The following is a 14,128-nucleotide window of genomic DNA, read 5'->3' on the forward strand; positions in this document are numbered from 1 at the left end:
GCGCTTTTTTGATTTTTTTTTGCCCAAAACCCTTAAAAACATGTATATAACATGTGTAATTTTTTTTTCAAAAAAAAAAAAAAAAACATCGGGAGCTTTGAGTTTCCCGGATTTTCTAAATTAAAGTGGGTTTCTATAGATACATACATTATATATATATATATATATATATATATATATATATATTACATTCATAACTGAGGTCATGTTATTGTTTTGTGTTTCATTACTATATTTCCTACACAGACAATCCACTATCACCAATAGTTTCTTTTTTATATTTGCACCAACTACTATACACGAACAATTTTTAAAGGATAAACAACATGAAAATGATCATTAATAGAAACTTTTGCACCCTCAAAAGCCAAACCCCTTCTAGTATTGTCCATGAAAACTCATTTCATTCAGAAGTGATATTGTATTACGCATTCAACACGCAATTGCTGATCATCTAAGTCATTTTACGTCCACAAGCGAGCTATTATATCTATTTTCTAGATCGATCGGTTGATGGAATATAGGGTCTTATCTTTACAAACAACCTTGAAAGGGAAAATATGATATAAAATCACTAATGATTAATATGCTGAAGCATCCATGGTGGCAAGACTATTGATGGTTGAGCTTGTCTTGGACTTTCTTCTACTAATCCATTACCTCCTGCCTGATATGCAGCACTGATCATTGTATATAGAGATGGTTAGAAAAATATACATATATTTCATGGGAAAGTAGGATAGTGTACTTGTAGGTAAAAGTTGTACCACGGGATGCATATAATACGAAGTTGGTTCACGAGCTAGTAGACTCATACTTGGCCCAAATGGGTAGTGGTAAACATGTTAGAAAAGAGCCTAACTTCAAAAGAGCATAACGTGGGCTATGTGAAGTTACAAGACCTATAAGTAACGGAATTATAGACTGGCAAAAGCCATATGCAGGTTACCCCTACTGTCGTAGCCGAATCCGAAGCTCCAATATCAGCTATCAAGGTTTTTCCCAATTTATAATATGAGTAATTTACATGTTTATTTAGGATCAGACCCTACTTTAGCTTTGCTATTGGTAGCCGAATCCGAAGCTCCAATATCAACTATCAAGGTTTTTCCTTTTTATTCCTAAAACATGTGAAATTTATAATATGAGTAATTTACATGTTTATTTAGGATCAACCCTACTTTACCTTTGCTATTGGTGGGATTTACTGAGTATGATGATTATTATTTAGGAGTTAGTTTTATAACTAGACACTAACTTCCAACCACATTCAACATTATCCTAGGGGCTTAATGTAATGGTTTAATCGTTTTATAGTGTTATCTTTTATTCAGTTTAATTCTTTGATACTTGTTTTAGCAAGTCAAATAACAAAACAAAATACTAGTTGTTAAAACAATTAAAATCTGTTGGATAGGAAATCATAAATACCAAAGATTACTTATTTTAATCCCCGTTACCCAACCAACTTAACCCGTCTATTTTCCCACCTTTACGGTTTTCAAACAACTGTCTCGTGACACCACATAACATACTTTCTAACTTGGTCATGTACAATCTGAGAGAGAAAAACTAACCTGATATATGTATCAAAATGATACGATGACATGTTATGGCGGTCCTGCTGTTCGATGTGCGCTTGTCGGGCTACTTCTTTCTCTATTTCCTTGACCTGCATAGTTTTTACAAGAAGTGATAGTACTGTTTTAAACAATGACACACTTCTAGTTGAATCCAAGTATACAAGATTTTCAACAAACCTTATTCAAAAGAGCATTGTTTTCATTCTGTAATTCCTTATCCTGTGGATTGATTTCTGTTAGATGATATTCTGCAAAGACATTAGGTGATACATGGTGTCGAAGACAGTCATACCTTTTTCTCAAGCGCAGAAATTGATTCAAACATCAACTGGTTCTGTAAAAAACAGAAGTTTAGTTTAACACATTGTACAAATGTGAATGATCTTCTTAAAAACAATACTGTTGTTATACCCTTCGCAGCCTAATATGTTTAAGACTCGCATCGAGTTTCTGTTCCAGATTTTGAAGCTCTTTCAAGCTCAAGGAATCAAGGTCTTCTCCCATAATGTGCCTAAAACAAAGAAATATGTATATTGTCACTTTCAAAAACTGATATTCATTAGCTAATAAAAGAATATATCTAAAGATTTTTCGTGTTATGAATTTAAATCGAGATAGTTGGTAAACGGGTAACAAGCTACGCTGCTACCACTTTTTGAATAGCAAAACTAAGTCTTTTAAAAATTATGTCCATAGATCTTGGGGTTATAACATTACTCATCATCATCATCATACTAAGTAAATCCCACAAATAGCATAGTTAAGTTAGGGTCTGAGAAGGGTAAGATGTAGACAGCCTTACCTCTACCCCATAGAAATAGAGAGCAATTTTGCATTAAGCCTTGGACATAAGGCATATAACACTCAGCAATTGGGACCAAAAGCCGATTACTGCATGTACTCCCTTGTCTTTCGGCTATCAACGCCACCACATGATGCATGATTAACCGTCCCTCGCTTTTTAACGTTATTTTCACGAAATTAGTAAAATAACGTTATAATTAGTGCACTTTCACTTTTACCTACGGATGGCTCACACATATATACTAAGTCTTTTTAAAAACTATTGTCAATTAGTGCACTTTCACTTTTGCTCCCGGGGTCATAACATTACGAAATCTTTTAAAAACTATTGTCACTTTAAATGTCAAAATGTTATGCATGGATGTGTTCATGAACCATCAAAACCAACCAAACTCAAGCAGGTTTGTGAGTTCGGCCTGTGTGAGACGTATACGGTTCGGTTTTGATGGTTTGACTCAAGAATCAGGTATTTAGAACCAAACCATCCCTTTAACCTTTATTATTTATTTTCATTTTTAGAATATGAAGTTAAGTATATTCATGAAGCATTTTGATCATCTTAAAGTTCTAATACAAGCTAAAATTTTTGAAAAAAAAAATATCCTATAAAATTTTACTCATAGTAAAGCTATTGGTAGAGTCTAAAGAGTGTTGGACAGGGAAAAATCTTTCCTATAATCCAAGGGGTAGAGAGGCTACTCCTAGTGAGACCCTCGGCTCCAATTATTATTGTTTTCTCATGACATCCACGTAACATGAAAGGTGAATAAGAGAATCAAAGCACCAATCATACAAAAGAAGTAACAATGATAGTACTAAACTACTGCTAAAACCGGTCGCTCAACCAACTAATCCAACCAATTTAGTTTATCGTTTCCCCAAGCCGTAGTTAGCGGTTTGACCCAGAATATTCGCTAAAATCAGCCAAACAAGACCGTAAACACCTCTACTTATGCATACACGTAATTTGTAAAAAAAATATAAAAAACAAACTTGGATTATAATCTTTTGAGATGCAAGTAAGTACCTTTGTGTTGTTTGCAAACCCTCCATTCTGGACTTGAGTTTGGCATATTCCATTGTCCAGATTCCCTAATAGGTGTTCCATTCAGGTCACTTTTTAGTACAAGTTTCAAAGTATCATATCATTCCAAGTTGCAATGGAAAAGTAATTGTTTGAGCACGTGACATACATGTGATTCATGATCAGTTTCAGTAAGCTCCCTTTCTGAATATGAGAGTCTTTCATACCTCTCAAGTATCCTTTCCATGCTGATGCCATATAGTGTAAACAATAAATACACAAACAACAAATGTCACGGTTCTATAGATATGTTTGCCTTATATTTTATCATTATCCTTACATAAAGGTTTGTATATTTCTGTATATTATACAATAAGATAAGATACACTTGTATAAACATGAAACAACAAACTATTCTACTGATCAATATTGCCAAGTTACTAAAGTGCAAAACTCTAAATCATAAACTACAACCATAATACATTGAATTATTCATATTTGAGCTTTGAAGATTTGTTGAAGGTTATTCCATTTTGTATATTCTCATTAGAACCGTAATCGATCCTAGTGCGTATTTCATCGTGTTAACAATCAAACTAAAACAAATTTATAAGTATTGATGTAATAATACTTGATAACTATTCAGTAATAACAATTATAGATCATTTAATAAAAACTCCAATAAAATTATATAGTAATATGATCATTATTTAAGTACACATAAATAAAGATCATAAAATGATAAATATATAATGACAAGTTATGGTACAACATCATAAAATGGCAAATATAGCTGCATGATTATATAGTGCGTGTGAGTTAGGCGATAAAAAAAACATACACATGAAAAAAAATCATAAAATGGTAAATTTATAAATAATGGCAAGCTATGGCACAAAGTCGTGAAGTGTTCTAATTATATATAACTGGTATTAAGCACCCGCGTTGTGGCGGGGGCTAACAAAAGGCCAAGTCATTATAATTATCCTAGATTTAACTAAAATAAAGGAATGATATTTATTTTATTCAGGATTTTCATTATAATTATCCTAGATTTAACTAAAATATAACTATGGCACAAAAGGCCAAGTCACAAGGGCAACTTTAATTCTAAACCATGATTTTGTAGAATCAAGGTATTTAGGCTTTGAACGTTGTTCATTGCCTTTTCTTGGCAGGAAGTTGTAGGCTACGACTGTCTTTTGTCTTATATGACAATGGATATGGCCCTTAAGCATTATATCCCTAATGGATGCTTAAATCACAAAATAAGAAAGGATTTCAGGAGAATCCAGCATAAGGATGATTTATGCGATTTTATCGAACCACGTCTGCCAGGAATGTTAACATATTATAGATGTTAACAAGGATTTGAATCTTTTGAATATGTTCTACCATCTTGGCCATGTTTGAAATGACATCTAGGTTAGGTTTTACTTTTAAGATTCTTTTTAATATTTAACGCAGAACAATCTTAAATTGAGATGTTAATAAGGATCTGAATCTAATTGAGGAACTACCATCTTGGCCCTGTCTTAAAATGACACATAAGCTAGGTCTTGTCCTTTTTAGATTTTGTCATTTTATTATAATGGTAGATCTTATAAAAGGAATGTTATTTTAATTTATTTCATATATTATATTCATATATACAATGATATAAATGAAATTTAGATAAAACATCCCAATAATTTTTAAAGAAGGTACAGAATTGCCCTAAGCGGGACTTGAAAGAAATGATGTTGTCCTTGAAGAGATTGAAAGATAAAAAAATGCCCTTATAAGGACTTACTGAGGAAACGAATTTCAGCAAAAGGAGTTTCTTCTTCATTTTATTTCTGAATGCTTTCTCCTTGGTTGCACGTTAATCCTAGTCGCAGTACGAAGCTCGGCCTTCCCTAGGCTTCAAATGGGGAGAATTTCCATTATGGCTTCTTTGCTTGGCGACTTATTTGAATATATAGAATTTAAGGCAATAATTATCCGAATAGAGATGAGAGTATTCCTATGTTAAGTCTAGACTCGGAAGGTCAAGGAATGTGCTACTGTGTTATTGAGATTAAACACAAAGGACTAGTGTTCAATTCACTCAATGTTGGCTCTGATACCAACCTGTCACGCCCCGATATTTCCACGTATTACCGGTGGGCCCGGTGAGGAGTATCGTAACGTAATTGATATCATCATAGTCAAACAACACAATTTAAATGCATAGCGGAAGCAAAAGATAAATATATTACAATCCGATATAAAGTAATATCAAAGTATTACAAACGGAATGTAAAGGATCCACAGGCGGATCAATTAAAAGATAATTGTTCAACAGATTTTAACATCTAAGCTTGCGAGACTCTTTATTGATGCTAGGAGTGGCCATCCTATTCCGATTAGTACCTGCACTTAGCCTTTTTGGGAAAATACATCAGTTTACACTGGTAAATACAATTTAACTGACTCATTTTGAAAATGTTTTAGAAAATTGATTTGAATGCACATGGCACAAAACTTTTTATAACTTGGGATAATTATTTGTGTATAATACTTGTAAAAGAATTACATGTTTGTTATGCGTTCAGTTGCCCGGTTCATGCCGGGTTAAAGATTAATAGACACACCACATGGTATAATCTCGCGGCGAGTTATTCTCGTAACCGGCGGTTATACTTTATTAATTATAAATGCACTGACGAGTGTACGCCTACATCCGTGTGCTAAGGTCGTGGCCATTCTATGAATGATGCTGTGACAACCCCCAAAATCCCATGTATTCCGTACAATTTATTAATAATAATTAAAGTGCTTGACGACTGTGTGGAATTACTTAACTGCTTTCTGATATCTGTGTTATGCTTACATGCGCTTGTTAACATACTGGTAGTATGCAGAAAAATCATTAAATGGTCCGTTATGCTTTCCTGATTATTAAAAATCAAAAACGTTACAAAAATATATTTGTATGACACTTTACAGATTAATTAAGCACTTTAACGAAACAGTATCAAACCGAACAACCGAACTTTACCCGGAACATGAAAATATTGCCAATAACATTGCTTATTCTTTCCTGAGCCAATTAGGGTCCCTGAATACCCTAACACCCGCCATAAAGCTCAACACACTACTAACCGGGTTAATCCCTAAACTAACTAGATTAACCTAACTATAAACTAACTAAATGGTTGGAAATGAACTAGGAACCCCCCCCCCCCTCTAACCAAACCGTCCCCTAGGGGGACACCCTTGTACTAATTGTGATTAAAATAACCAAGTATGCCTAATATCTATGAGACATGGAGACCTTTGGTTAAAAAATCATATGTAATGTCTATAAGTAGTAGACTTAATCCTCCATATCATTCACACCCAAACATCACAACACAAAACTCTCCCTCTTCTCTCAAGAACTCTCGGCCGAACACCCCTCTTGCCACCATCAATTTTTCGAGCTTTGATCTTCACATTCCAAGTTCATTCAAGTGTTAAGGATCCCGTATAAGAAGGCTTGGTGCATTCGGAAAGCGAAGGACCTCATCTCGTTGCTTTTAACCACTCGTTTTTCGTCTAGTTTCTTCTCTAGCCTTGAGCTAGTTGTAAGTGCTCCTAATAAACTTCTTGTTCATGTTTGATGTGGTTAATAAGAGATTTTTCAGTTAAAAATTATGAACATACAAGATCAAAATCTAAAAGTCTACTAAAATGATGAACAAGGTGGTTAATGGATGAATATTAGTGTAAAGCATGTAGATCTTGTGTGATTATGATTATTGGTTGATTATCTGAAGTATTGCTGGATTATATGGATGTTTGATGTTGTTGTGGTCACTAAACATGATTAACGGAATCAATCGAACACAAATTAGTAAGTTGGAAAGTGAAAACAGAATCTGTCCAAGTTTTACAGCCAACTTCAGTTGGCTGTAAACAGGTCATAAACGCTGCGAAAAACTGATATTTTGACTCTAAAATGTGATATTAGGAAATACGGTTCTAATGGCACCGGAATCATAATTTTTGGACCTCGTTTACTATTTTTAAAGTGTTAATTTGTAACAGCAACTTAAGCTGAATTTTGACAGCAATAAATGGGTGTCGTACTTTCAGTCATAACCTGAGTTTTGTGATGAATCGGACCATGAAATTTGTACAGTAGATGACAACCGATGCATGTGTAATTACCTCACTGGAATTTCGTAAATCGGACGCTCGATGAATTTTTAATAAATTGTTCCGTGGACTGTGGTCAGAAATTTATAAATCTGAGTTCAGTCCGGAATATGATTTTTTATAAAATATTGGTAGTGAACCGGACTCCGATACTTTTCACAATAAAATATGGAACGTTTAAGACATCTTGTAGAAATTTGGGAATTTTTGGAATAATATAACTATTTTATTAAGATGTCCGAAAACAACCGGTTTTGAATATAAATGCTGAATTGAGATAAGTTGTGACTTGCGTGTCTAAATGTCGAGTATGCTATCCGTGAATGATCTAACATGTTATATATGTTATGTGCATTATCGTATGTTTGATTTTGAGTGGGGAATGGATGGGAAACTTAGAGGGCATAAACCGTTAAAGTGATTCATGTTATGTGATAGATACGTGTAGGAACTTTGTGTTCTATTTGAAAGCCACTAAATGACTAACTGGTAAATCATACTAGGACGTGATTGACCGACCTTGACTGTTAGCTATATTGAGAATCTAACTGAGCAAACCGAGGTGAGTTCACACTCTTTCTAAGGCATGGGATTCCCAGGAGTTTGGGAATGGGATTGATGAACTACTTGTACTATCATTACTATTAAACTACTTTTTACTGTCCTCGGATTGAAGGGCACGTACGTAAAACCTACGTACACGATCATAAGACCATCAACTCTATCACTTTAAGTCCCTCATTTATCGACTTAATCGCCGAGGCCTATAGCGAGCGGGTCATTAGTTAATAGCGCTATTAGGTTTAGCAAACCTCACACCGTGCCAGTCGGACGGGCGTGTACTAATGGACTATGGGCAAAGGGTCAATGCTGATAGACATTGACTTAGGGCACCTCTTATATTTTCGTAGCAGTTGATACGCGTGGTCTAGTAACACATGGGAAACCCCCACTAATCTTCGCAAACATGTCAGAAAGACCGCGATGCAAACACATACGATACATGGTTTTCAAAACGAACAAATGATTTACGAAACGAATGCTATAACTAAACAACCAACTGTGAATTCACTCAACTTTGTTGTTGACTCGTTGTTACATGCCTTACAGGTCGCTAAATGCTTGGAGCTTGCACGAGGAAGGAGTCGATGTGGTGTACGGACGGTTATGTCCCGTGTTTAATATATAATCCTTATGAACTTATTAAACTTGTGTTTGAAACTTTAACTTATAAACTATGGACTTATATTTTAGACTTTACGTTTATGCTTCCGCTGTTTAAATTAAAACTTGGTTAACTAGCTTTCGGTCACCAATCGTATTGTGGTTGGCTTTAATTACTTAAATACATAGTTCAGTATGATTGGTGGCTCGATCCTGGTCATGTCACGCCTCCAAGCGGTAGTTCTCCGCATGGTGGATTTTGGGGGTGTGACAGATTGGTATCAGAGCCATTGGTTATAGTGAACTTGGTTTTAAAAAGGGAAAATATTTTTGATAAAACCAGACTATAACCTGTACAGTGCTCAACGATCCACAACGACGCTTCGCTCCACGTGCAAGACTCGACACCATAAGTGGTATGATTTATGTTATATTGTCGGTTAGATAGCTCACACTGTGCATTAGTTATCGTGATAACTGCTACTTGAACCTTGTGTGCTTACTCTCTACTGTCGTCCCACACTTACGCACTTTCACGACACTTTTCTCACTTACGTTGCTTCGTGATGAAGATCATGAGCGGACGCGGAGGACGTATCAACCTCACTCAAGCCCAGTTGACGGCTTTGATCAACGAACGAGTTGCTGAGGCACTCGCAGCTGTTCCCGCAGGAGGTATAACCTGCTACTTCAACCCATCTTAGAACGTTTAGATCCCACCTTCGCAAATCAACCCTCGTGCTTAACCTTGTCTTTTATTCTCGCGCAACAGGTCAACATGCTCAGCCTCCTGTGTGCACATTCAAAACCTTCATGGATTGCCAACCTAGCACTTTCAGCGGCACAGAAGGTGCTGTAGGCCTTCTTCACTGGTTCGAGAAGCTCGAGTCTGTTTTCGAGATGTGTGATTGCCCGGAAGATCGTAAGGTGAAGTATGCTATTGGAACACTCGAAGGAGCTGCGTTAACTTGGTGGAAAGCACAGGTCCAATTGCTTGGATTGGCGGTTGCTAACGCCACCCCATGGAACGGCTTCAAAGAACTGATTAGAGAAGAGTATTGCAGTCGTGACGACATCCACAAGCTAGAGGTGGAATTTTTCAACCTGAAGATGACGGGGTCTGAGATTGAGGCGTATACTAAGAGGTCAAACGAACTGGCCATCCTGTGTCCTACTATGGTGGACCCTCCTTACAAACGCATTGAGCTGTACCTTAAGGGCTTGGTGCCAGAAATTCAAAGCCACGTAACCTCAGCTAACCTTGGCACTATACAGCAAATCGTCAAGTTGGCTCACCGTCTCACTGATCAGGCAGTTGAGCAGAACAAACTGCCAAACGTATTAGCGCCACTACTTCTGATGCTCCCAACGACAACAAGCGAAAATGGGACGAAAACTCCAGTAAGGGTTCTGTTTCGGTTCAGTCTCAGCAGAGTAAGACTGATGGCTACCAGAGTCCTGGTCAGCAATCCTCCGGTAATCAAGGACAGGGTGGGTATCGAGGAAACTACCCGAAGTGCAACAAATGTAACAGACACTATAGTGGTCAATGCAACAAAGGACGTTGTCAGAGGTGTCTCAAGATGGGTCACGAAGCCAAGGATTGCAGGAGCTCACGGCCTGCAAATCAGAATCGCCAGCAGCAACAGCAAGCACCGCAAAATCAACAACAGTAACGGGGCAACATGGGATGCTTTCAGTGTGGCGCTGAAGGCCACTTTAAGAAGAATTGTCCCCAGCTTAACCAAAATCAGAACAACAACAACAACCAGGGAAACGGGAACAACAATGGAGGTAACAACGGGGGTAACAACAATGGTAATAGAGCAAGAGGCCGTGCTTTCGTGATTGGTCAGGGTGATGCAAGAAATGATCCCAACGTTGTGATGGGTAAGTTTCTTCTGGATGATTTCTTTGTTACTGTTTTATTTGATTTGGGTGCCGATACTAGCTACGTGTCCTTAAAAGTTAGCCAAATGCTTAAGCGCACTCCAACACTTTTGAACACCAAGCACACGGTAGAAATAGCAAATGACAAAAGTTTAGAGGCTACACATATAGTTAAAGGTTGCAAGCTTGTCCTTGCCGATCAGACCTTTTCTATCAACCTCATTCCTATCGTTCTGGGTAGTTTTGACGTTGTCATTGGGTATACACCAAGCGGAGATTATTTGCAAGGAGAAAATCGTCCGCATCCCTCGCCCTGGTAAAGAACCCCTCGTGATTCGTGGCGACAAGAGTGGTGCTGTTGTAGGCATCATCTCTTTCCTTAAAGCCCAGAAGTGTTTACGGAAGGGCCACACCGCTATCCTAGCCCTCGTTACTGAGGCATCCACGGAAGAAAGGAAGATAGAAGACATTCCTATTGTACGCGACTTTCCCGAGGTATTTCCTGAGGAATTACCTGGGCTTCCGCCTCATCGACAAGTCGAGTTTCAAATCGAGCTAGCTCCTGGAGCAGCACCAATAGCTCGTGCGCCATATCGACTTGCTCCATCAAAACTCGAAGAACTGTCTACGCAACTACAAGAACTTCTGGAAAAGGGTTTTATACGTCCTAGCTCTTCGCCATGGGGAGCTCCAGTGTTATTCGTAAAGAAGAAAGACGGTACCTTCAGGATGTGTATTGACTACCGCGAGCTCAACAAGGTGACCGTGAAGAATGGTTATCCCCTTCCACACATTGATGATTTGTTCGACCAGTTGCAAGGGTCGAGCTTCTATTCTAAGATTGACCTAAGGTCAGGCTACCATCAGCTGAGAGTCCGAGAGGAGGACGTCTCCAAAACAGCATTCAGGACTCGTTACGGCCATTATGAGTTTCTGGTTATGCCTTTCGGATTAACGAATGCACCTGCAGTCTTCATGGACCTCATGAACCGAGTGTGTAAGCCTTACTTGGATAAATTTGTCATAGTCTTCATCGACGACATCCTGATCTATTCTAAGAGTCAGGAGGAACACGAGCAACACCTGAGGCTTATTCTGGAACTACTTCGAAAAGAGCAGTTGTATGACAAGTTTTTGAAATGTGACTTCTGGCTTCACGAAGTCCACTTTCTAGGCCATGTGGTAAACAAGGATGGAATTCATGTGGATCCATCTAAGGTTGAATCGATCAAGAATTGGCCTGCACCCCGCACACCAACAGAGATCCGCCAATTCTTAGGTTTGGCAGGATATTACAGAAGGTTTATCAAAGATTTCTCAAGGATTGCGCAGCCTCTCACTTCACTGACTCAGAAAGGTGTTACCTACCGTTGGGGTGATGCACAGGAGTCCGCATTTCAGCACTTGAAAGATAGACTCTGTAGCGCACCTATACTCTCATTGCCTGAAGGCACAGATGATTTTGTGGTTTATTCCGACGCTTCCATCCAAGGACTTGGTTGTGTGTTGATGCAACGTGACAAGGTCATTGCCTACGCATCGCGCCAAACTAAGGTTCACGAAAGGAACTACACTACGCACGACTTGGAATTGGGAGCAGTTGTTTTCGCGCTTAAGATATGGAGACATTACCTGTACGGTACCAAGTGCACCATTTACACCGATCACAGGAGTCTCGAGCATATCTTCAAGCAAAAGGAATTGAATATGCGAAAATGCCGATGGGTAGAGCTCTTGAATGATTACGAATGCACTATCAAGTATCATCCGGGCAAAGCCAATGTTGTGGCCGACGCCCTCAGTCGAAAGGATACTATACCTAGGCGTGTACGTGCGTTACAGCTTACCATTCAATCTAACCTTCCTGCTCAGATTCGCGATGCTCAAGTTGAAGCATTGAAGGCAGAGAACATCAGGGCTGAGTCCTTACGAGGATCGAGGCAATGACTAGAACAAAAAGAAAACGGCGCCTACTATGTTAACGGACGCATATGGGTTCCACTGTATAGAGACCTACGCGAGCTTGTGATGGATGAAGCGCATAAGTCGCGTTACTCAGTACATCCTGGTTCGGACAAGATGTACCATGATCTCAAGACTACATACTGGTGGCCTGGTATGAAAGCCAGCATAGCAACCTACGTCGGTAAATGCTTGACTTGTGCCAGGGTCAAGGTCGAATACCAGAAACCATCAGGCCCACTCCAACAACCAGAGATACCTAAATGGAAATGGGAGCAAATTTCCATGGATTTCGTTACTGGTCTGCCCAGATCTCAACGCGGAAATGATACCATTTGGGTGATCGTGGATCGACTGACCAAGTCTGCACATTTTCTGCCTATCAAAGAAACGGATAAGTTTTCTACTCTAGCAGACATCTACCTAAAAGAAGTGGTATCAAGGCACGGAGTGCCAACCTCCATCATTTCTGATCGTGACGCTCGTTTTACCTCTAAACTGTGGCAAGCTATGCATAAGTCTTTTGGCTCACGTTTAGATATGAGCACCGCTTATCATCCACAAACGGATGGGCAATCTGAACGAACCATCCAAACCCTCGAAGATATGCTTAGGGCATGCGTAATCGACTTCGGCAATGGCTGGGAAAAACACCTCCCGCTAGTGGAGTTTTCATATAACAACAGTTACCACACCAGCATCCAGGCCGCCCCGTTCGAGGCATTGTATGGACGCAAGTGCCGATCACCTCTCTGTTGGGCAGAAGTTGGTGACAGTCAAATCACTGGTCCAGAACTAGTAATAGATACAACAGAAAAGATTGCTCAGATACGACAGTGAATGGCGGCAGCTCGTGACCGTCAGAAAAGCTATGCCGATAAGCGAAGAAAGCCACTCGAGTTCCAGGTTGGGGATCGAGTGCTGCTCAAAGTCTCACCTTGGAAAGGTGTAGTCCGATTTGGTAAACGGGGCAAGCTCAACCCGCGTTATGTCGAACCGTTCAAGATCATTGAGAAAATTGGCAAAGTCGCTTACAAGCTGAACCTACCTGAAGAACTCAGCGGAGTTCACAATGTCTTCCATGTGTCAAATCTGAAGAAGTGTCTGTTAGATGAGACCCTCATAGTTCCTCTCAAGGAGCTCACTATCCACGACCAGCTTCGATTCGTCGAAGAACCAGTAGAGATTACGGATCAAGACGTTAAGATTCTCAAGCACACTAGAATACCTCTCGTCCGAGTTCGTTGGAATTCCCGTCGAGGCCCAGAGTATACCTGGGAACGAGAAGACCAAATGAAACTCAAGTATCCCAAGTTGTTTAAGAAAAACGCAACCACTACTGAGGCTGAAGCTACTGCAGAATTTCGGGACGAAATTCCAAATCAACAGGGGGATGATGTGACACCCCAGGAAAATCAGGAAAACAATGCAACTTAACTAGCTTCCTCAGTAACCACGCGCTAAATTTCGGGACGAAATTCTCTTAACAGGGGGAGAATGTGACAACCCCCAAAATCCCATGTATTCCGTACAATTT

General features: G+C 39.0%; 1 protein-coding gene across 1 annotated transcript; it reads right to left on the reverse strand.

Moving 5' to 3' along the window:
• Window positions 1-379: 379 nt before the first annotated feature.
• Window positions 380-3,658, reverse strand: LOC110934752 (agamous-like MADS-box protein AGL8 homolog). The gene is made up of 7 exons (XM_022177573.2): window positions 3,581-3,658; window positions 3,415-3,479; window positions 1,995-2,094; window positions 1,876-1,917; window positions 1,761-1,802; window positions 1,578-1,672; window positions 380-680 (listed from the first exon to the last, which is right to left on the reverse strand). Exons 1-7 carry the CDS (start codon window positions 3,656-3,658, stop codon window positions 575-577), a joined length of 528 nt encoding a protein of 175 aa, XP_022033265.1. The 3' UTR covers window positions 380-574.
• Between the last annotated feature and the right edge of the window lie 10,470 nt (window positions 3,659-14,128).

Source organism: Helianthus annuus, chromosome 4, assembly GCF_002127325.2.
Source record: "Helianthus annuus cultivar XRQ/B chromosome 4, HanXRQr2.0-SUNRISE, whole genome shotgun sequence".
Taxonomy (NCBI): domain Eukaryota; kingdom Viridiplantae; phylum Streptophyta; class Magnoliopsida; order Asterales; family Asteraceae; genus Helianthus; species Helianthus annuus.

What these genes read in the sequence shown, in the direction of transcription:
- LOC110934752 (XM_022177573.2), bottom strand. Translation starts at nt 3,658, where the DNA reads ATGGAAAGGATACTTGAGAGGTATGAAAGACTCTCATATTCAGAAAGG. An exon ending in AAACTGATCATGAATCACAT is followed by an intron (nt 3,480 to 3,580) that starts GTATGTCACGTG and finishes AACACCTATTAG; the next exon opens with GGAATCTGGACAATGGAATA. An exon ending in TTTCTGCGCTTGAGAAAAAG is followed by an intron (nt 1,803 to 1,875) that starts GTATGACTGTCT and finishes ATCAATCCACAG; the next exon opens with GATAAGGAATTACAGAATGA.